Source organism: Vipera ursinii, assembly GCF_947247035.1.
Source record: "Vipera ursinii genome assembly, chromosome: 2".
Classification (NCBI taxonomy): domain Eukaryota; kingdom Metazoa; phylum Chordata; class Lepidosauria; order Squamata; family Viperidae; genus Vipera; species Vipera ursinii.
In genome coordinates this window covers 156,973,173-156,997,956 of record NC_139513.1, presented here as the reverse complement: position 1 = coordinate 156,997,956, position 24,784 = coordinate 156,973,173, and the positions used below count along the sequence as shown (strand labels likewise).

General features: G+C 39.1%; 2 protein-coding genes across 2 annotated transcripts; both read left to right on the top strand.

Moving 5' to 3' along the window:
- Window positions 1-1,182: 1,182 nt before the first annotated feature.
- LOC310635254 (oxidoreductase HTATIP2-like) lies at window positions 1,183-12,579 on the top strand. The gene is made up of 5 exons (XM_083354006.1): window positions 1,183-1,537; window positions 5,588-5,695; window positions 6,930-7,067; window positions 10,724-10,785; window positions 12,269-12,579. Exons 1-5 carry the CDS (start codon window positions 1,364-1,366, stop codon window positions 12,483-12,485), a joined length of 699 nt encoding a protein of 232 aa, XP_083210132.1. The 5' UTR covers window positions 1,183-1,363; the 3' UTR covers window positions 12,486-12,579.
- A 10,433-nt stretch (window positions 12,580-23,012) lies between these two features.
- On the top strand, window positions 23,013-23,876 carry LOC310633432 (1-phosphatidylinositol phosphodiesterase-like; the record flags this gene model as incomplete). Its single annotated transcript, XM_083351137.1, has 1 exon — window positions 23,013-23,876. One exon carries the CDS (start codon window positions 23,013-23,015, stop codon window positions 23,874-23,876), a length of 864 nt encoding a protein of 287 aa, XP_083207263.1.
- Between the last annotated feature and the right edge of the window lie 908 nt (window positions 23,877-24,784).

Genomic DNA, 24,784 nt, shown 5'->3' with positions numbered 1-24,784 from the left:
CTGTTTTGGCCTCAAACTCCAAATTGATGTGTGTTTTGTTATGTTATATATATATTTGTACATTTGGAACATTAGGCTTGTACTTGGAATGGTGAGAAAAATGGGAGATGGTTAAAGGGCCCTATAAAACCATGTTTGGTTGGAATCACCTCCTGATTTTTCTTGCTTCTTGCAGGACAAGCCATATGTCTAAATGAATGTTGTTTTACTAGTATCTGTGTATATATGTCTGTCTATGTTGTTCTGTGTTATTCCAAGACTTGGAAGAGGGTATAAACCCCCCACTGATAACAATAAAAAAGGCCTTATTTAAAAACAAACAAACAAAAAGAGATTTGGAACAAGGAGCTCATTGGCTTGTGAACAGCTCCCTGAAATTATAATAATAGTGATTGGTTTGCCTGGAGAAAGTATGAAATGAAATTTTTGTATGTGAAATTGTTTATGCCGGCAGTTGGAATGGATGTGAATGAGTTAATTTGCTGATGTGTAAATGTGTGTGTGTTAACCCTCAAAACACCTACCACCCCCACCTCCGTCCCAGGCTGTGAAAGGAACAGTAAATTGCTGATTTAATTGTTGTAAGTGTTTGCATGAGAAGAGTTTTATGGGGGATCTGTGAGTGAATTTATGGAAAATGCATGTGAAGGAGAGCAAGCTATTTTTTTTAGTAGTGAGATTTTTGTAAAATTCCTTTTACCTTTTCTTTTCCCCTCCAGTCTTTCTCCCCCCCTCCCCACTATGTTACTTTAAGAAAGAGAGAGAGAGAGAGAGAGAGAGAGAGAGAGAGAGAGAGAGAGAGAGAGAGAGAGAAGAAGAAGAAGGGGGAGGGGCTGGTCGTTTTAACTGTTTTTTTCTCTGCTTAGAATTCTGGTCTGAGAAAGGGAGTGTGGATGTGAAATTTAATACCCACTCTTGCAGTTTCAGCTTGCAGTTTTTTTTCCTGGAAGGAGGAGACAATACTTGTTGGACAATTCTTTTTGAAATCTTTTGATTTTTTAAAAGAAATTACTCTGCATTGTTTTGTTTAGATTTGTAAGTTTTAACCTACTTGACAGAAGTTTGTTTCCATCTGATTGGAATCTGATTTTCAATTTTATTTTCAGAATAACCTATCTCTTCAGTGTGCTTTAACTGACTATGTGGGCTGTATTGCATATCATTTGCCTAAAGATCACTTTTTTTCCTTTTTTTTTGTTCATCAAGCTTTTGACACCTTGTTCGGTGACTGGTGGTACTCGGATGTTGCCATATCCTAAGAGTGGTACAATGAGTGAAATGGTTGAAAAGCCCTGACATAGGGAACTGAATTGTAAATGCCATTTTTTTAAAAAAATCACTGCTGTCTTTTTTTGCCAACAGTATGGCGGTTCCCAGTTCAGAAGAACAGAAGAAACAAAACTGTTTCATCTTGGGTGCTTCTGGAGAAACTGGGAAAGAATTGCTACTTGAAATCTTAAAGCAGCAAAAATTCTCTCGTGTGACACTCATTGGCCGCCGAAAGCTAAATTTAGAAGGGACTCTTTACAGTAACGTGGTATGAAACAAAAACATTTTTTTTAATTTTTACATTATTGCCCACCTTCTCATTCCCTTTAAAATTGGACAGAGATTTAAAGCTGGCTCTCTCTGAACCTCATTTGCATTCTAAATGCTAACCACATGGATTTTTGTTATATATTATTAAGGTCATCCTCAATGTAGTGCTCAGAAAAAATACTGTAAATTTATGCTACCTGAAAATCCAACCTTATCTCTCAATATTTCTTGATGGTAATGTTGATGAAATATACTTATAGTCATTAATAACATAATAAACATATTTTATTTTCTTCTCTATTCTATACCAATAGAACACCTTACCAATTTATCAAAAATATAAGTAATTGAAAATATTATTGAATACTCTATCCAAACTAAAAGACAAGCAATTTTAAATACCTACTATATAAATAATTATTCATTTACTAACACTAATGATAAAAGAATTTGGAAATCTAATTATGTAGGACATAATATAGTACATAATGTAAAGAATATGGTGCCATAAAGAAAACTGCCATATAAAAAAGAACTGGATGAATCAAATTGTCTTCAGTCTTTTATGTACTAGATTATAGTATCCATCACAGAGTTGCTGATATTTCGAACAACTTCCGGTGGCTCCGCGGCGACGGAGACAGCCTTCCCGGGCTGCCCGCGGCTCAGCTGTTGTTTTTTCACCCGAAACAGCGCCGATCAGCTGTTCGGGCGAATTTGAAGCCCCCTCCTCGGGAGAAGAGGAGGGGGCGAGCTCCCAGGTAGGGGTAGAGTTCTCCAGGGCCGCCTGAGCTTATGGCTTGGGCGGCTGAAGGATTGAACTCCCCCGTAGCCTGGGCTGCTCCCAGCTGGCCGGCGCCTCTGCTCCTGATTCTTGGAGCAGAGCCAGGCGTCTGCGACCACCCCTGCCTGAAGGAATGACTATGGATTAAAGGAGCAGGCAGAGCGATACAAGAGGAAAAGGTGAAGAGGATTATTATATTTTACTCTCCAGCTTGATGGACTTTTTTGGATTATAAATCTGAAGTGAAAGTGTGTCATATTTGGTAAAAGATGGTGGCTAAACCACCCCCTAAAACTCTTCGGAGTGCTGGAACTTCTCCTGTGCAACAATCATTACTGCAGGCGCTGCATCCTCCTGATGTATTGACATCAAAGGACTTACAAGATGCTCTTGAAAAACACATCCAGGTAATTTTGGAATCAATTAATGATAGATTTGTACAGATGGAGGAGAAATTGGAGAAATTGGAGGAGAGAATGGAGGAGAGGATGGAACAGAAATTCAGAGTGATGAAGGCAGACATCTTGTCTTCAGTGTGTAAAGTGGCTCGTTGTGTGGAAGAATTGGAGGAAAAGCTAGAAGATTTGACTCAAAAGAATGCTATATTAGAAGCAAAAGTATTGGAGAATGAAGAAAAAGTGGAAAAGGAACTGAGTCTTGCTCAATATTACCAGATGCAGTTTGCCATTAGAGTTAGAGGCTTAAAGGAGAATACCAAGGAAGATCTAAAGCAGCTGGTTTCTGAGGCTTTCGAAGTAGTATTGAAACAGCCAGCATCTGAAATAAAAGGAGGCATGGATAAAGTGTTTCGTGTGAATTCATGGATTGCTAGACAGAGAAAGTTGCCTAGAGATGTGGTGGTATATTTTGCAAAGAGGGAAACTAGAGATGAAGTTATACGAGCTGCTTATGATACTAAAGTTGTGATTGCTAATCAAGAAGTTTTGGTCTTAAAAGAAATTCCTCCAAAGATTTTAAGGAGAAGGAAGGATTTTACATTTCTTGTGCAAGAGCTCAAGCAACGAGATATAAGGTTTAGATGGGAGATCCCAGTTGGGTTGATGGTGACGCACGAAGGTAAAAGGTACCGTCTGGTTACTGTGATGCAAGCGCGTGATTTCTATAATAATGTTTTAAATGCAACGCCATTAACACTTCTGGAAGCTGAAAAGGGATCTGGAGAAGGAGTGCATCAAGAGGTCGAAGGTGGTCAGATAGAAGACAACGGTGTTGGAGGAGATCAAGATACAACTTCGTTGGATGATTCTATAGAACAGAGGGTGACGCGTGCTGCTGCAAAACGATCTAAGAAGAGAAAATAGCAGGATTTGCAGAAGTCTATGGAATTTCTACGACGTATTCATAGTCAAGTATGGGAGGTGGGAAAAGATTTGGGTGTAGATGCAATATATTTTCTATATGTGGTGGTTTTGTGGAAAGGGTGAGTTTTTTTTTGGGATTATTCCAAATGGAGGTTAAAGTTTTGTTTGCAATCTTTTTTTATTGTTTGGAATAATTATAGATGTGGTACTGGAAGAGGAATGGCCGATTACAGAAGAGTGGACTTTAAAGTTTTCTGATTTGGTTGCAAGAACGTTATATCATGGAATGGATAAAATGGATGGAGTCTATTTAGGACAAGTATAGGGTTGAGAAGTATTATATAGTATTTGAATAATTCTTTTTTCCCTTTTTTTTGTTTTTTTTCTCTCTTCCTATTTTGGGTTTTTTTTTCTTGTTTTTAATGTATATTTAATATTATTAAGGTTTATTTTATTCTATATAAGCTAGAAAGTGTTTCTTTGTTATTTTAGTTTTTTATATATATTTAATATTGCTAAGGTTTGTTTTATCCTATATAAGCTAGAGAGTGATGGATTTTAGAATTTATAGTTGTTAGTACATGGTTGCTTATGTTTGCCTTTCTTTTTTTCTTTTTATATATATACCTTGTATTCAGCTCTGGGAAGTCGGGGGGGGGTGAGGGGGGGAGGGGGGGAGGTAGGGGGGGAGGAGGGAGGGAGGGAGGGGGGGAGGTAGGAGGGGAGGTGGGAGGGGGAAGGGGGGTTTTTTTAAAGGAAAATTGTATTTTAAAACTTTTCAATAAAAAAAAAAGAGTTGCTGATATTTCAAGATACTGTAGCGTCTTTTTATATGGTGTAGCTCTTAAGTTAGCTTACAGGCACTTTTGATTCAGACATTTCTATACTTCTTTCAATTAAATCTTAAGTGGTTTACATAACTGTTTACATTTAACTGTCTTGGTGGAGCAGTGGGCTAATACCTCCTTAAGTAACACCAGCTGCCTGCAATTAGTGCAGGTTCGCATCCCACCAGGCTCAAGGTTGACTCAGCCTTCCATCCTTCCGAGGTAGGTAAAATGAGGACCCAGATTGTTGGGGGCAATTAAGCTGACTTTGTAATAATGCCGCTTGGGTGGGGGGCGAAAGCCCTAATAAGCAGGCATATACATAGAATGAAGGCTATTGCTAAGCACATTTGATTTGTGCTTAGATTGTAAGCCGCCCTGAGTCTTCGGAGAAGGGCGGGATATAAATGGGATTAAAATAAAAAATAAAAAATATAGATATAAAGAATAACGGAGTTGGAAGGGACCTTAGAGATCTTCTAGTCCAACCCCCTGCTCAAGCTGGAAACCCTATACCATTTCAGAGATATGGCTGTCCAATTTCTTCTTAAGAACCACCAGTGTTGGAGCACCCACAACTTCTGGAAACAAGTCATTCCACTGATGAATTGTTCTAACTGCTGGGAAATTTCTTCTTAGTTCTAGGTTACTTCTCTTCTTGATTTATTTCCAACTTGTCTCAGGTACATGAATCTATTCAATTCTTCAGTTCCTAAATGCTCCCAAGAATAACCATAACTTAACTAGCTTCTTGAACATCAGCAATGAGGGTGCTTTTCTTATTTCAGAGTGTAGCTTATTCCACAAGAAGGGAGCCTAGTAGAGAACATTTGCTTCTACGCTCCCTCTTATCACGCCACACCTGGAAGGAAACTTCAGCATTCCTTCTCTGTCTTGTCCAGGTTGTGCATTTTAATATTTACATTTTATTGATTGTTTGATAATTTCATCTTGGCTTCTCAACGTGAGTTGAGATTTTGTCATTAGTCAGGAGATGTTCTGTCTTCATTTGTTTTGGGAAGCAGGGAGACACATATATTTCATTTTCTCCATTGGAGTTTCCAGTTCTTTCTTTCACGTCTGGTTTTTTGGGTGTCTCTCCTGCCTGTTTCCAGGTCCAAGAAGTTGTCGACTTTGAGAAGCTAGATGAATCTGCTGCTGCCTTCCAAGGACATGACGTAGGATTCTGCTGCTTGGGGACAACCAGAGCCAAAGCTGGAGCGGTGAGGAGAAAAATAGGTCAATACCTGGGTCTGGGCGGAATTGAGAAAGGTGGAAAATTGAAAGGAAGTTAAGAGGTATAAAATACACCTTAGAGTGGACTTTGCTGGCAGGTGGGATTTCATGGATTGTTTCAGCCTTTCCCAACTTGGCATCCTCCTGTTATTATTGGACTACACTTCTAGTGGCTTTGGGTACTAATGGTAATTGCATTTTCCATATACTTAGAGGAACCAAACTGGAAAATGTGAGTTCCTTGGGATCTGAGGGACAAAAGATTGAAGTGGTCGCTTGGCATTTTAAGGGAATGAGTTGGCCTGATGAGGAACAGGTGTGAAGACTTTAGAAGTTTACTATGTTTCTTCCCAAGTGCTAGAAGTGCATATTAACTTAGCTTATCTTTTACCCATGGTAAGCCAATTTGCACGCCAACTTTTCCAAATTTCATAGTTAACACAGGATTTTACCCAAGTCACCCAAATTGTACTGGCTGTTTACAGGTTTAATTTTTTTGGAGTTATCTTGCACCTCTGGTGGGACAACATCTTCTGGGTCAATGGTTGCACTTAATCTGAGTGCATGAGAAGGGTGGAGGAAGATCCAATATATCAAAAAATAAATTTGATCTCAGTTTATTTGCATTTATATTTACATTTAATTAAGCCTAACTATATGCAGTGGCTCAGTGGGTTAGGACACTGAGCTTGTTGATCAGAAGGTCAGCAGTTTGGTGGGTCGAATCCCAAGTGCCGTGTAACAGAGTGAGCACCTGTTACTCGTCCCAGCTTCTGCCAACCTAGCAGTTCGAAAGCATGTAAAAATGCAAGTAGAAAAATAGGGACCACTACGGTGGGAAGGTAACAGCGTTCCGTGAGCTTTGGCATCTAGTCATGCTGTCCACATGACCACAGAGACATCCTCAGACAAGCGCTAGCCCCTAGAATTGAAAATGACTAGCACGCATGTGCGGGGGAACCTTTACCTTTACCTACACATTATGCTATTCTCTGATCAGCATGTATTTAATTTTTTCTTTCCACATTAAAATTAATAACAATTTTTGAGGTGCCTGATTGTCATAAACATAGTTTTGGAGATGAAACAGCCCTGAAGTCTCAGATTAGATAATTCTTGATGTGTCATCTCTTGATATGTCAAACTTGCTCCAACTCATTCCAGGTTATTGGAAAGGGGAGACTTTTTCAAATAAGTAAATACTACTTTCTCTAAATGCAGGATGGATTTGTCCGTGTTGATCGTGATTATGTTGAACATGCAGCAAAGCTAGCCAAAGCTGGTGGCTGCCACCACTTTATCCTAGTGTCAGGCCAAGGTGCAGATAGCTCCAGCAGATTCCTCACTCTAAAGACCAAGGTATGTCTGATGGGCTGCAAAACGAGATACGCAGTGGGTGAGAGAACCAACTGGTTTCAGAGTTCTCCCTGGTTGGGTCCCCAGGTTCTGTTTAATTTTTATATACAGAGTGCCAGTTCCTCCATTCTACTGCCATTCGGGATTAGACAGAGAAAGAGAGTTCTTATTTAACGTATCCTCCAAGGAGGTCATGATTACATAGTTGGTTCTTTCCCCTACTCTTAATTTAAGCCTGAGGAAAACTCCCTATGAGATGGTTAGGCAGAGCTGGGAGCTGAATTCGAGTTTTCCCAAGTGTAGACTACCACTCTAATTCCATAATAGGCAATCTGATGCCTTCTAGATACATTCAGAGACAAACTCCAACATTCCCCAATAAATATTGCTTCAGCAGAGGAAGCAAGTCCCTTCTAGCGCAATGGCTCCAGGAGATACTGTTCTTTATTACAACTGTTATTCCAGGCTGCTCAAGTAATATGTGGAAAGGACAATGCTACACTATGACCTGCAGCATAATGTAGGTGGCAATACATTTTCACGAGAAAGATATTTTTTGGCTGAGGACCTATGGTTTGTCAAATTCTAGCCATTACAGAGCATGCAGGTTAATTTTTTTCCTGCAGTTTATAATTCTAAGAGTGTAGCCTAATAGTACTTGTGAAGGTATATCTCTTCTGTCATATGAGGATCTTCAGCAATCCTTCCTTCTGCTTAATTTTTTTTGGTATAAATATTTTATTAGAATTTTTTAACATAACATAAATCATTCAGTAATCTGTAAACAGTATGTTATCTGGGTAACATTTATAAGACAGTCCTTAACAATTAATTTCTATGATCTATTTCCCATATGTTAATTTCATTTGATTTCCCCTTTCCCCAAAGTATCTTTCTCTGCAAAACATTAGATTAAGGCAATTCTCATTATTTTAATTAACAACAGTTTATAGCTTCAATAATCCTACTTGTCATTTCAGTTGCCTTATCATAAATCCTGTTACCATGTTTATTTCAGCTCATTTCTCCCCCCAATTTCTAAATATTCTTACAAGTGACAATCTTTTCAACATTTAACTATATTTACATTGGTGGATTTAATTCTATTTTTTCCATATAAACCCTCTCATGCTTTTATATTTCTTAATCAATAAGTAAAAAAGTAGAAAGAGAAAAGAAAATAAGGTAAAGGTAAAGGTTCCCCCGCACATGCGTGCTAGTCGTTTCCGACTCTAGGGGCCGGTGCTCATCTCCGTTTCAAAGCCGAAGAGCCAGTGCTTGTCCGAGGACGTCTCCGTGGTCATGTGGCCGGCATGACTAGACGCCAAAGGCGCACGGAACGCTGTTACCTTCCCACCGGAGTGGTCCCTATTTTTCTACTTGCATTTTTACATGCTTTCAAACTGCTAGGTTGGCAGAAGCTGGGACGAGTAACAGGCACTCACTCTGCCACGCGGCACTCGGGATTTGACCTGCCAAACTGCCGACCTTCTGATCGACAAGCTCAGCATCCTAACCCACTGAGCCACCGCGTCAAAAAAGAAGAAAAAAAGAAAAAGAAAAAAGAAAGGGAAAGAAAAGGGAAACAAGAAAAAGAGACAAGAGCACTGTGATACAAAAAATAACATTTAACTTAAAATATGTATCCCTCCTAATTTAATATATATTTATTCCCGCAATTTCTTATTCTTTTTGACCATAGCTAAGAATGTATTTAATCTATTTAAACTTTAAGCATTCCATTCAGTAGTTCTAATCATCTAATCCTTTAACTCTCATTCAAAACACATATTTATGCTTTTCTTATCGTCACATTTAAATAACTAAAACTTTTGCTTTTGTTTAAATCATTTCAACTTTTTTCAGAAGGAAAAAAAACATATTATATTAGTTAAGGGAAAAAAATCATCCCTCTAGGAGTAGTATATTCAAAAAGTTTCCATTTCTTTAGCCATATTTAAACAAATTTTTCTTTTTTTAAGTATTCTTTCTGATAATCTCCATCTTTTTTTCCTGAATTTCCATTTTAGTCATTTTTCTCTGGCCGTTGCCTTTCTTAATCAATATGTTTTGCTGCATCATTTGTTTCCCTGTAAGGAATTTTTTTTCATTCTTTTCCTTATCTTCAAAGTTGCTTAGACGTTTTAAAATATTTCCCATTTGGATTAAATCATAATTTTTTATTTTATATGGTTCCATCTTCAACTCTCTATTCTTAGAATTATGTTTAGTCACCTCTACTGTATTTTCCGGGATGCGGTGGCTCAGTGGGTTAGGACGCTGAGCTTGTCAATCAGAAGATCGGCAGTTTGGCGTGTCGAATCCCGAGTGCCACGTAGCAGAGTGCCGCGTAGCCTGTTACTCGTCCCAGCTTCTGCCAACCTAGCAGTTCGAAAGCATGTAAAAATACAAGTAGAAAAATAGGGACCACTACGGTGGGAAGGTAACAGCGTTCCGTGCGCCTTTGGCGTCCTAGTCATGCCAGCCACATGACCACGGAGACGTCCTCGGACAAGCACTGGCTCTTCGGCTTTGAAACGGAGATGAGCACCGGCCCCTAGAGTCGGAAACGACTAGCACGCATGTGTGGGGGAACCTTTACCTTTAACTTTTACTGTATTTTCCTGAAAAATTTCTTGGAGTGAAATTAAATTGAAAATAAGTTGATTCATGCTCTCAAGGTTATTCTGCATTTCCTTGTAGTTTAAAGTCATTGTCCTTTGAAATTTTTGCTGTTTATCATATGTTTCCTTTTGTGATCATTTTATACGGTTCCATCTTTAAGTCTCTATCCTCAGAATTTTGTTCAGTCATCTTTACTGTATTTTCCTGGGAAATTTCTTGGAGTGAAATTAAATTGGAAATAAGTTGATTCATGGTCTCAAAGTTATTCTGGATTTCCATGTAGTTTAAAATCATTGTCCTTTAAAATTGTTGTCGCTTATCATATGTTTCCTTTTGTGAAGTATTCATTGCTTCAGCTTTGTTATTCTCACTTTGTTTACACAGCTGCATTTTCTAAAAACTTTGAGGGTCAGAGAAAAAAAAAATCCTCATCCACTAGCAGGTGTCAGCATTTGCTCATTTTTAGATCTTTCTAGTCTTTTTTTCTCTCTAAAGGTTAAGTTTCACTGCTAACCAAAAGGGAGGGAGCAGAGTCCCCTCCTCCTTTCCTTCTTCAGAGATCTCTTATTTTGGGGACTTTCTTCTTCAGGAAAATAGGTAGGATAGAGAAAATCAATATTCTTACCCAGATTCAAGCATGCTGTTTAAGATGCGCTTAGTTTAAAAGCTTATGGCTTCCGTTGTTGTTTTCAGCTATGGCTGGACATGAAGTTAGCCAGCCTTTTCTTCTGTTGGTTTCTGGGAGGCTTCTCCTGGACTGTTCGGAGAGACCGCCATCTCTCCTAAGTCCCTGGGATTTCCTTCCTTCATTCCACCCCTTCAGGGTGGGTTATGGCTGGTTAGGCTCCCCAACAAAAAGAAATTTCAGCTGAAGAATTCGGCATTCAGAATCTTCCAACTGCTCCGCTGAAAAACAGGAACCGGAAGTTCCTTCTGCTTTATTTTGATGTGTATACTTTTCAGCTTCCATGTGTTTCTATGTACAGGAGAGAGAGCTCAACCAATGGAGGTTGTTTTATTTTTTCCTTCTTTAGGGTGAAGTAGAGAACAGGATTAAGGCACTTGGATTTGACAGATTCTCCATATTTAGACCAGCGTAAGTATATTGTATATGTGAATCTGATGGAAGAACAAACCGTCAGTTGATCGGCATGTAGAAGGATGCTCATTCCATCACATAGGAAATTGTATTAGTTGTGAGTGTTGCTGATTAGTTAAGATTTGAAGTTTCTAATTGTAACAAAATTAGTTATTTAATTCAACTTCTTTTTTTAGCAATTGCTTTAAAAATTAATAACCTTACTTCTTGTAGGCTAGTTAGGGTTAGGATTAGGGTTAGTCAAGAGTACACCAAATAAGCAGCGTAGATGTAGAAAGGTTTCATTGCAATGTAGCCAATTTCAAAATGTTGGTTTGATCTCCAAGAATGGAGGTACGAGTATACTTCCATTCACACATGCTTAAGAAAATTGGTCAAAACTAATACCAGTGGTGATTCTGAGTAAATTTGAGAACCTAAACCACAGGTATCATTTATGCAGAGTCAGATTTAAGAGTTTATTTTGTATGTAATTGGGGTTGCAGTCCAAGTCACAATGCTGTGAAGCAGATTAACATACAAATGAGTAAGTTAATTTGTTTTGTTTTTCATTGATGAACAGAAATTTAAGCCCTGGCCCTCGCCAAGGCAAAACCAAAATTCACACTGCAGATCACAGAGAACCATTTTCCTTCACCTGTGGCTGTTCAACATATTATTTGAACCACACAGATTCATAGCAGGAATTAACAACAGCCTCTCCCAGGGCCATTGCTTTCTCAGCCAAACTATATATACAGCTACCCTTTCCTAGCTTGGGCAAATACCTTTGCTCTACTGGAAACACAATTTAGTATTATCTTTTTCTTTTTAAGGATTTTCTATAATTGGTTAATTTTGGTATCCCCAGCAACAGTTGTTGCCTTATCAAGAAGTTTTATTTCTTCACCATCTCTCTGGTCTTGTATGCACCTCATTTCTCCCCTTGAAGAAAAAGAAGTAAAATCAACCAATAAACTGCTGAGTGTGCACAGGATTTTTTTTTCTGTTTTCTGATTTAGGTGTGTTTTAGGATGAAGCAGAGCATAACTGTTTTTAACAAAATTCTTAGAGCTTGATTGAAATGTGCTTTTCCCCTCTATTATATAACCAAGGAGATGCACTACAATATTTCCATTTATACAAAAGAGCAAATAGGGACAAGAATCAATTCAGCTAGAAGGACCATCTTAAGCATTAGTACCACATAATGTTACACTTGTAATCAAACTTTTCAGCACATTCTATTGACAGGCAGGTAAATTTTACCAAGCGTTGTATCAATAATGAAACAATAACTCATTATAATGAAGGCTTTCATGTATTAAAACCCACTGTTCCTATCTCATCCTTCCGTGGCTTGTTTTGCAATTATCTTGCTACATACTTCTTTGTTGTGAATAAGAAAATATTATCTTCTTGTTGCTGCTTTGTTGACAGCAATAAAATCCAGATAATACGTAACTGAGAAAAAAGTTCCTTTTCTGCCTGTCTTCTCTAGGGTGCTGCTATGTGATCGCCAGGAATCTCGGCCTATTGAATGGATGGCCAGAAAAGTCCTAGGAGTGGTAGCCCATTTCTTTCCCACGTATATGTCTATCCCTGTCACAACACTGGCCCGAGCAATGGCCAATATTGCAGTGATGCCAGCAAAAGACGGGCAGAAAGTGGAAGTGCTGGAAAATGCAGACATCCATGCCCTTGGTCAGTCAAAGTAATCAACAGAGAAGAAGGGATGTTTCTTGGATAGCTTTGTAATGAAGGGGTTCCATTGATTCCCCAAAGCCCAGCTTTACTTGTAATTTTTTTATACTGCAGAGGCTCTTTGAATAATAAGAACCTATGACTTGCATTTGAATTGCTTTTGATAGGATTGTTGTATCAGGAGCCTGTTGTATCAGGACCCCTCAGGGGTCGGTCCTCTCGCCTCTCCTGTTCAACATCTACATGAAACCGCTGGGTGAGATCATTCGCAGCTTTGGAGTAGGGTACCATCAGTATGCTGATGACACCCAGCTTTTCATCTCAACTCCAAACAACATCAGTGATGCCCTCGACGTGATGTCCCGCTGCCTGAAAGCGGTCCGGGAATGGATGGGGAGGAACAGGCTTCAACTGAACCCGGACAAGACTGAATGGCTGTACGTACCGGCAAGCCAGGATACTCAGAACATCCCATCCCTTAACATCGGGGACAAGTTACTACCCCCTGTTGATAGGGCCCGCAACCTGGGTGTCCTCCTAGACTCGCAGCTCTCCCTGGAAGATCACATAGGAGCTGTGACCAAGGGGGCCTTCTCCCGGGTTCGACTAGTTCGCCAACTACAGCCTTATCTGGACCTGGATGCCTTATGTACAGTCACCCATGCCCTTGTGACCTCTCGCCTAGACTACTGTAACGCTCTCTACATGGGGCTGCCCTTGAGATCCACTCGGAAGCTTCAACTGGTGCAAAGTGCAGCGGCATGGACACTCTTGGGAGCCTCCCGATACTCCCATATCACACCTCTCCTCCGTGCGCTGCACTGGCTTCCGGTTGCCTTCCGTGTGAAGTTCAAGGTGCTAACAATGACATACAAAGCCCTACATGGCATGGGTCCGGCTACCTATGGGAGCACCTTCTGCCAATGTCAGCACCCCACCGTCCTGTGCGCTCCCACAGAGAGGGCCTCCTCAGGGTGCCACCGCTCAAGGAATGCCGGCTGGTGGCCCCCAGGGGGAGGGCATTCTCAGTGGGTGCGCCAGCCCTCTGGAACTGCTTGCCAACCGAAATCCGGATGGCCCCTGACCTCCGCACCTTCCGGCGCGACTTAAAAACTTACCTGTTCCAGCAGTCCGGCCTGGCCTGATAGCTCTAATTGGGGTCCCAGTTTGTTTTTACTATTGTTTTTCACTATTGTTCAATCTGTATACCTACCTTACTCTGTACACCGCCCCGAGTCCCTCGGGAGAAGGGCGGTTTATAAAAACAAAATAAATTAAATAAATAAAATAAATGTGACCCTGAAATAACTTTAAAAAAAGCTTTAATGGCATTGGTGCTCTTTCAAAAGCTTTAAATGTGGATCCTGCCTCTTAATAAAATTAATTAATTAGCTATGGAATTGTGTATGGTCTGTTGATTAAACACCAACATGTCAACAGTGCAACTTAAAAATGCATGGTGGACGGAATGAAGATATGAATGTATAAACTTTATTATGGTCAAAATCCAGGAATATCAAGTAGAATGCAGAAACATTTATACAGTAGCCATATAGAGACACCTTGTAACAAAATTCACTAGTTTTATAGGAATGTTATGAAGAGCTCCTGTTAATCTCATTTCAGGCCTTATATGCTGCTGCAGAGACTTCGGCTTATTTGTTGCCTAGGTGCCTATCTAATACACCAACTCTTCATTTAGTGACTTCGTTCTGGTCCACCATCCAGGCCATTAAGCAAAATGGTCATTAACACTTTCTGAAGTCTAATTCTTAGCCATTTGCATATGGACTATAGGGACCCTGAATAAACAAAGATAAAGGGGAGATGCAATCCATTAACTGGTTCGTGAAACTTCTCACACCACCAGCCTATGCTTGAGACTGTCATAAGGCAAACTTATGAGTGATGTTCAACCATTTCCATCTTCCAAGCTACCTCTTAAGGAGACAGCTTTTAACCCCTTAAATGCTAAATGCTCTAACTGCACATTCCCTGCCTGGAATTATAAATTTCCACTATAAACTAACTAATAACTAAGATAAACAAAGCATAGCATCAAATAATGCAATTATGAGGTAGACACAATTATGCATAGTTCGAGGTTTAATCTTCAAGTTTGGTCTTCTTCAGCAACAGGACCAGGTTGGTGATCAGCCTGGTGTAAAGCCTTTTAATGAGAGTCTGTGAGTCGCGACCCGACTCTTGTGGCTTTGTGATCTAGACTTCAACTTGACAAACTAGTCCATCAGAGCTGGTAGAACTTGGTGCACAGGTCCCATGGGCCAAGAGTTCTGATAGGTGTCCTTGTCTCCTTCTTCTAAGTTAGGTTCTTTGGTCTTCCATTTGTGGTGATCCTGAAGAATAGACAAGTATTCTTGCTTCCAGCACTTCCAGAAAGTGTTGGCGAGTAGTTGAACTTGTCTCCATTGTTTTTTTTATTAAAAAGTTTTAAAGTACATTTTTGAACATAAACCCCATCCCCCCTACCCCTAACTCATACCCTAACCCACCCAATACCTCTACCTCCCCCAGCCCCCCCCCTTGACTTCCCAAAGTAGAATACAGGGTATTATTTTCACAATCTTAATCTAAAATATACTAACTATAATTACACTTTAAATCCAGTCACGCTTTAACTCTCCTTAAACATCATAATAGAGCCTTGGTGGAGCAGTGGGCTAATGCCTCCTTAAGTAACACCAGCTGCCTGCAATTAGTGCAGGTTCGCATCCCACGAGGCTCAAGGTTGACTCAGCCTTCCATCCTTCCGAGGTAGGTAAAATGAGGACCCAGATTGTTGGGGGCAATTAAGCTGACTTTGTAATAATGCCACTTGGTGTGTGTGTGAAAGCCCTAACAAGCAGGCATATACATAGAATGAAGGCTACTGCTAAGCTTGTAAGCCGCCCTGAGTCTTCGGAGAAGGGCGGGATATAAATGGAATTAAAATAAAAATAAATAAATAAATATATCTCCATTACAAATATTCTTCACATATTCCAAATTCTACCATTTTTATCTGATTCAAAACTTTCAAAATCCATTCTTCTATAATAAACAAATCAGCCTTCTTCCAATATCTTCATGAATTCATGATTAATAAATATTTTGTTTAAAACCATTCTCTGGAGTTTATCCTATCTGGAAAATGGCTAATGCATTTGCCCACATTCCAGAATACCTAATGTTAGGAAGCTTTTCAAGCAGAATGTCCTTTTCTATAATAAAGACAAGTATTCCATGTCTGGTATTTTGGAATGATATGTGAATAGTGATAGTCTTCCGTATGACATTTTTTCAGTTACATAAAGAGTGCTCTCCTGTTGTTCTATCCTATGTTAACATTCCCTCATATATAAGAAAAAGCGTGAAAGAGAGTTTAGTATAATAATGTGCCTATGGCAATGGTGAAAGAATATTTAAGAAAGACCACAGTGTCAACATATACTGGCTCTTAAAGCAATGCCCTCCGTGGGAGACTTACCTTCAATGCAAATTAGCTACCAATGAACAAGAAATCAGCAACAAATGCATTTGAGAGAGTTTAGTTCTGGACCTTGACTTCTCTGGTCTTTTATGAAAGCTGTGCCAGAGGTACAAATCTGTGATGTACAACCTGGCCTGAAAGCTCCATTAATTGTGATGCATCTGTGAGCTTTTATTTGTGATCTCACAGGAACTGGGGGAGTTGTAACCTGGCCTGAAAACTCCATTAACTGTGTTGCATCTGCGAGTGTTTGTTTCTGATGTCATAGGAACTGGGGTGAGGAAGGACCAAGAGAACATTCCAGGAAAAGTGCCAGCTCTGATTAATTCATCACCTAAGAATAGCAGCAAATGACAATTACATCAAATTCACATATAGGGAAAAGAGGGCAAATTCAGCTTCAGTCTGGCAAATCAAGAATGGCAGATAGCAGTTCTTTAAAACTGAGTTCTTTACCTATAGACAAAATCTTGCCAGACTGAGCACTCTGCGATCTGCATCTACAATATATTCTGTGAACTCTTAGGGAGGAGCTGTCTTCACCCTCTTTCTCATACACATAGTATCCGAGCTGAGTTGCCTCTTACTCCTCTGGAATGCACCTCCTCCCTCCTGGGGACCCAGCTCCTCACTACACTCCATCACTTCATTAAACACTATGTTAGGCATAAGGTGTTAGCCTACAATGTTGGGTTGAAAATATATTAACCAAGATGTTATGTCTTTAAGATGTTAATTGGCCAATGGGTGTGTAAGTGTTCTCATGGCCATAAGAGGGAGCTAGTAACGTAGGAGATCTCTGCACAACAAATTCCTTAACACGATCTATATCATAGAAAACAATGCATAATGTTTCTTTCACAACCACCATGTTATATTCATTATGCCTTGAATTTTGATAAGCCCTCGGGGAGGACCAGAAATAAGGAAAACAGTTTTACCATTAACCATTTCCTTGCCCTTTTCTTTAATACGTATCATGGTCCACAATAAAAAGTTGTTGCTTTTCCCTTGGTCATGACTTAAAGATAGCAAATGTTCAAGAGTAACATTAAAAAGTAAATTAAGGTCCTGTAAGGTCTGGAAAGTAACTACTGGGTCCCTGCTGACAGCAATGCCAGGAGTACATCATGATATTACTAGAACTTATTCTGTGCCACTTTTAGGTCTTAGGATCCTTTGCCAGCTTAGCTCCCTCCAGCTTTGTGGGCTTTGGGTGATACATAGATTGGAAATTCTTGGAATGGAAGACCAATTTACTTGAAGGGCTCAACATTTGGGAAGACTAGTTTAGTGGATTCTGTCACAACTCTCCAACAACCTCGTAAATATTAAAGCTTTGGTGAGAAGAGATGAAGCAGAAATGAAGAAATGAAGAAATCGAGAAATCAAGTTGTAGTACACTATTTTAAATGGATTAAAGACCAAGACTTTCAACGTTTATTTGGTCAAGATTAAAATAGATATCATATCTCTGTTTACTCTTAATGAACTTTTGCTGACTGACTGAGATGCTGATGTTTTATGGATTTGTTTATAAATAAGAGATGGGCTATAGAAACAAGAGTTTATTTGTGGTACTTAAGAGAAGATAATGTTTATTACCTTCTGTTATACATCACAAATGAACTCTTCTTTCTATATCCCATCTCTTATCTATAAACAAATCCATAAACAAATGCTTTGTGATATTGAAGAAAAGGTAATAAGTGATGGCTCAGCACTTAAAGTTGCTGAGCTTTCAGATGGGAAAGCTGACAGCCTGGGTTCGAGACCCTAGCTCCATGCAACGGGGTAAGCTCCCATTATTTGCCCCAGCTCTTGCCCACCCAGCAGTTTGAAAGCCTGCAAAAGTAGATTAATAGGTATCACTTCAGTAGGAAGGTAACAACATTTTGTGCGCTTTTGGCATATAGCCATGCTGGCCACATGACCATGGAAATCATCTTCAGACAATGCTGGTTCCCTCAGCTAAGAAACAGATGAGCACCACACAACTGCCACGGAAATATTTACCTTTCTAATAAGTTACTAAAATTAGTTATAAGGAGATGTCATATATACATATGCATATACCTATACATAAACATATACAATTATTAGGCAAATATTTTGACCATAGCGTCATTATCATGCATATTTTCCACCTCCAAGCTGTATAAACCTGAATGCTTAGTGGATATAAGCATATCAGGTGATGTGTATTTGTGTAATGTGGGAGGGTAGGGCCTTGGGAGATCAACACCCTAGTGATATCTTGCTCAATAGTAGTAACTGTGAGAGGGATCTCAGAATCCTAGTGGTCAATTACTTAAATATGAGCCAGCAGTGTGCTGCAGCTGCCAAAAAAGCCAACAGAATGCTAGGCTGCATTAACAGAGGGATAGAATCAATATCATGTGAAGTATTAGTACCACTTTACAATGCCTTGGTAAGGCTACACTTGGAATACTGCATCCAGTTTTGGTCACCACGATGTAAAAAAGATGTTGAGACTCTAGAAAGAGTACAGAGAAGAGCAACAATGATGATTAGGGGACTAGATGCTAAAACATAGAAGGAACGCTTGCTGGAATTGGGTATGTCTAGTTCAGGGGTAGGCAACCTTGGCTCTTTTATGATTTGTGGACTTAGATATTGACTTAGCCAGCCATGCTGGCTCAGGAATTCTGGGAGTCGAAGTCCACGAGTCATGAAAGAGCCAAGGTTGCCTACCCCTGGTCTAGTTGAATGAAGAGAAGGACGAGGGGGACATGATAGCAGTGTTCCAATATCTTAGGGGTTGCCACAAAGAAGAGAGAGTCAAGCTATTCTCCAAAGTGCCTGAAGGCAGGACAAGAAGCAACAGATGGAAACTAATCAAGGAGAGAAGCAACCTAGAACTAAGGAGAAACTTCCTGACAGTTAGAACAATTAACCAGTTGAACAATCTGCCTTCAGAAGTGGTGTATGCTCCCACACTGGAAGTTTTTAAGAAGAGACTGGACAGCCATTTGTCTGAAATGGTATAGGGTTTCCTGCCTGAACAGGGGGTTGGACTAGACGACCTCCAAGGTCCATTCCAACTTTATTTTATTATTGTTATTGTTGTTGTTGTTATTGTTGTTGTTATTATTATTATTGTTATTGTTGTTATTATTATTATTATTATTATTATTATTATTATTATTATTATTATTATTATTATTATACAGGAAAACTTCACTCACTCTCTTTAAATTAATTAAGCAAATATATCAACATTTAAAAACAACATGTCATTTTCTCATGGCTCCTGTTCAATACAGTAAAATAACAATAGCAATACCACCTAGACGTATATACTGTTTCACAGTGCTTTACAGCCCTGTATAAGCGGTTTACAAAATCAGCATATTGCCCCCAACAATCTGGGTCTTCATTTTACCAACCTTGAAGGATGGAAGGTTGAGTCAACCTTGAACCAGTCAGTATCAAAGTCCTGGCAGTGAACAGTGAATAGAGTCAGCCTGCAATACTGCATTCTAACCACTGTGACACCATGGCCCAAATGATGACTTAGTACATCAAAGTAAAGAATTGCCGATAGGATCTTTGGAACTGTCTACAATTGAGACACCTCAGCAGCCAGAAATTAATGGGAAGCCAAGTTAGAATGAGATGAAATACATAAACATAATTTAGACAGTAAACCTGAGGATATTGGAAGAGAGCTAGAAAAAGAATTGAAAAAATGACATATCCTAACCTCAGCATAGATAAAACTCTGAAAATTGGAGAAATTCATAGAATAAATTATTCAATAGTATAAAGGAGAAAATTGCCAATATATTTGTTAAATTCACATATTTCAAGGCTTTAAAGGCTGTAACTGAAAATAAGAGAAACTATCTTATAACTTGGTGATGCAACATTTGAGAGTTTATCATATGTGTCTTGTAGATATAGAGTAGACTTGTAAGATTTTTGATAAAAATTTTTACAAACGCACAATTCCATTTTGTCTGAAGGTCTTTGAGAATGGAGGCAAAGCTTTTCTATACTTTGTTGATGATGCTAACAGAATGTTTGAATGTTTATTCATAACAGACAGGGGAATAGAGACAAAGAACAGGCAGACCAAAAATTGGGCCAAATAAATGGCGCAATGGAAATAAAGAAAAAGAACAGACAGAATGTCAAAAATAGGTCCAAGCAGCTGGTGCTTCTTCATAAATTAAGTGTAGAACTGTCATTAGTGAGCAAACATTTTTTATTACCAGTGAGATGAATAACCATTCAAAATAAAAAAATAGGTGAATGAAGGAAAAAGTGTATTGTATATGCTTTCAAGTATTACATATTAAATATGTTGGAATGTAATCATCTTGGTCAAACATTTGTGGCCTCTGATAAATGGAAAAAAGTGGGAGTAGCTATACATGTGAAAAATTTACAATGAATTCTAGAGAAACAAGTCCTACATAAGGAATATTACACATTCTGATTGAATCTGGGGGGAAAGAGCTGGAAAGCAGAGGCACTAATGTCTGGGAAGTTACCTAGTCTTGTATCTAAATCAGGCATGTCAAACTCGCGATGTCATGTGACGTCGTGCAACGTATCGGAACTTTTTCCCATTGCTGAAAATGGGATGGGCGCGGTTTCTCCGTGACGCTCCGGCCCGCAGGCCGGCAGTTTGACACCCCTGATCTAAATGATTGTTCCATGATTGCTGTTGTTGAAACTGTCAGCCCAATGTTTGGATGATTAATTTTAATAATAATTTTAAAGACAATCCTTTACAGTTTTTCCCCTCTGTCTTTCACAATCTTTTGGTGCTCAGGATCTCCATGACAGAACCTCAAAAGCAACTAAAATGGTATTCTGATAGTCCTCGACTTCTAACAGTTCATTTAGCAACTGTTCAAATTTACAACATCACTGAAAAAAGGGACTTTTGACCATTTTTCATACTTATGACCATTGCATTCACATGATCAAAATTTAGATGCTCAGCAGCTGGTTCATATTTATGATGGCTGCAGTGCCCTGGGATCATCACCTTTTGTGTCCTTCTGACAACCAAAGACAATGGGGAAGCCAGATTCTCTTAATGGAGTTACTAACATAACAACTGCAGTGATTCACTTAACAATTGTGGCAAGAAAGGTTGTAAAATGGGGCAAAATTCACTTAACTGTCTCACTTAGCAACATAAATGTTGGGCTCAATTGTGGTCATAAGTCTAGGACTACTGGTACATGCCATCTCTTTGAAACAACAAATTGCATTCTAACTGAAGTATCTCCCGCCTGTTTACAATCCAGTCCACTTGGAAATGATTAAGTTAATCATTAAAATTAAAATAAAAGGGTGTTGACCCACTATTACAAGATGACTACAAAGCTCTGACAGCTTTTGGCATAAGCTGTCAAAAACAAACCAGTTATACCAGTCCAAGTATGCTAGTTGACACCCACTTAATGATGGTTTGTTGATTAATTATTTTATAACATCCTAGCAAGTAAATCCACCTCTGAATTTTGGAAGCTGGAAGAGAGACAGATAAGAAGAACACGATTTCCAGGTAGGTTAGTAAGCCTTAGATAGAAGTTGGGATTTAATTCAAAACACTAAAAACCTCTCGGCTAAACATAGATTGCAACAATATTAGATAAGATAGAGTAGAATTGAAAAGGGGCAATAAGCTCAGATCAAAAAGAGACTGTGCTATGAAAAGCCAATGCACTGAATTTGAACTTTGCATCGTTAGGTGGTGCTTGTGTAGGTGACACATTGGATAAGTTGTTGGGATATATCTGGATGTGTATATGTATAGGTAAGATAGCCTCAAATCATTTCCCATTCCTGATGGATAAATGCATACAAGCATGCAATGTGTCTGGCAATATTACAGGAAAGGTTTTTTGCTTTCCTCTGGGATTTTTTTTAAACTTCCTCATTTGGCATATAGCTCTGTAACTTCCTGATGGTCTTCCATCCAAGCCTGATGCAGCTTGGATTTTGAGCCCAGGCAAGATCAGTGAAACTCTTGCCAACTGCTGAGACTGCACCACATTTTGTTGGTTCTATGCAAGTTAGAAAAAATTTTCTAGAATTCAAAATTAGCAAATCCTCCTAAAGCATTATGCTTTAGTGTTCTCAATATTGATATTTAAGTGTTCAAAATATTTTATTTAGATCTTTTGTAACCAAGACTGTAGACTTAATTTTCCCTGCCCTCCCCATATTGTGCTATGTACAGGTGATAATTATAGCAGTGTGAATTAATTGATAGGAGGAACATTATAACAGTTCTGTTAATATCAACTATCTATGCACCTCATGCATGCCTATGCACCTTCAAATACCTTCAATATTGAACAATGGATATTCTACAGAGGTGTGATTCTTGCATAGCAGATTAATTCACAGTCTTTCATAAAAAGAGGCATGATTGATTCTCAATTCCAAATGGAGAATAAAAAAGAATAGGAATAATTACCTTAGCCATCCAGTTTTTTTTAAAAAAAGTTTGTTTTCAAGTCATACAGACTGTTGTTAGATATATTTATTAGATATCATATATCAATCTTCTCCAGCCTAGTGTTTGGGAGAGCAAGTTCCACAATGTATATTATATCCTATATTTATTATACCCCATACATCCCATCCCTTGTAAAATCCCATATATTTATTTTGTACTCTTTTGTTTTTATGTTTTATGTTGTACACCTCCCAGAGTCACTTGCAGAGATGGGCATCTAGAGAAACCAATAAAATAAATAAATAATGTTGATTCCAAAGTTGGAATCTGGAATCTGGAGGACACCAGATTGGGAATACTGTAGCCTCTTGAGCCCATGGGCTGGCATACTAATCAAGTTTGAATAGTTGAAGATGTGTGGTGAGAGAAATGGGAATTCTCTGATTAAACAGCCAGCTGCCCTCAGGTATGCTGTGAGATGCTGATCACTTGCCAATAGAAGTGCATTCAGTTGGAAATCTTTCTTAACCTAACTTAGCTGACATTACAGCAGGATGCTCTCTGCTCTGCAGAAGATCATGATATATTTTTTCCCCTTTCCAGATGGATGCTATGGAATGTGGAAAGAGGCAGCAAACAGAGGCATTTGACAATACCTTTTGGCCTGCCTCTTCTCTCTCTGACTGGATGTCTGGCTTACCTGACCACCTTTCTCTTTCCAAAATCTCTATCCCTGGCACCCATGACTCCATGAGCGTGCTTGGGGGCCCAAAGATCTGTTGTCAGACTTGGCCACTTGAGGCTCAGCTAGTTGCTGGGGTGCGTTTCTTGGATATCCGTTGTAAGCTGGAAAATGGCCATTTCCTTATATACCATGTCAACACTTTCCAGGAGGCAGACTTTTCTGATGTCCTGGAAGGCACCTTGAGCTTCCTCAACCAACACCCAGGGGAAACGGTACTTATGCGGGTTAAAGAAGAACTCCCATTCATTCCCCATGTAGATTATGCTTCTCGCTTCCAACGTTACTTAGCTGAAGAAGGCCAGAATAAAGTTTGGATGAAGGAGGCCATTCCCACTTTAAGGCAGGCTCGTGGGAAGATTATTATTTTGGAGGAACTTGAGAAAGAGGTGCTAGGTGTTCCATATGAAGAACTGAGTGTTAGTGATGTGTGGCATGTTTTCTGCCCTGAGTGCAAATGGGAGCAAGTGAAGGAGCATCTTGACTTGGCAACCACTGGTGACCCAAATGTCCTGCACCTTACCTTTTGTTCTGGTAATGGCCTCTTCACAAATCCTGAGAAATTAGCCAGAGACATCAATCCACGTTGTTATCAATATCTCAAGTCTCAGGCTGGACCAGCTCTGTGTTGGGGTGTGGTAATCCTGGATTTTCCTGGCACAGGATTGATTCAAACCATTGTGGAAAGTAACTTTGGAACACAGCATAATGATGTAACCATTTGACATTTCTGATGAAACGGTGAAGAGGATTCTAGAATAATGCGCATACTAGCTTCAGAAGCTTGGTGACAGTATATATTTTTTTTTTCAAACAAACACCGAGAATCAAACTTGTTGGAAGCCACATCCTGCAATGGAAGATGTGGCTTCTTTGTCCTGATCTGAAAGCTCAAGAATTACCGGTATCCTGTTTCATCCTGAATTATGAATTTGGAAGAAGCCTCAAGAGTGACCTTGGCCACTGCTGGCATTGCAACATAACTAGAGTAACTTCCCTAATTGCTGGGCCATCCATCAAAACCTGAAATAAAGGAGAGTCCATTGCTTTCAACACATTCTATTCCATTTCCAAATACCTCAGATCATTAAGAAGGCTTTGTTTTCTTGCTAAAAGGTGTCTTGTAATGTAATTCTCTGAAACAAAACAAAGAATGCATTTGCTCCATTATCAATAATAAGAGCTTCAGCTATGACATTATTTGCTTTTCAACAATGCCTTTTTAAAGTTATACAAACCCAACTCTCAATATTTCCTAAAATAATTTGATTTTCTAATCTTTCTCTAGTTTCAGTGTTTTTCCTTTCAGCAATTTTAACTGTTTTTCTATCGTAAGGAAAACACCAGACCAAAACATTTATCGAATTATTCACTTGCTCTTCATTCCACTCCCTTTTTTTTTGCATACATTTCTTGCCTCAAAAGAGAATGTACTGGGAGCCAATGCAACTCACAAAGTAGAGGTGTTACATAGGTACAGAGGGCAGCTCCACATAAAGCACATTATAATAGTCCAAACCAGAAGTGAGTAAAATGTGAGTAACTATAACTAATTACTTGTTGGCTCAATAAATGTGCACAATTGATGCATTTGGTTATGTAAAGGATTTCTTGGCCACAGATGCCATCTGCT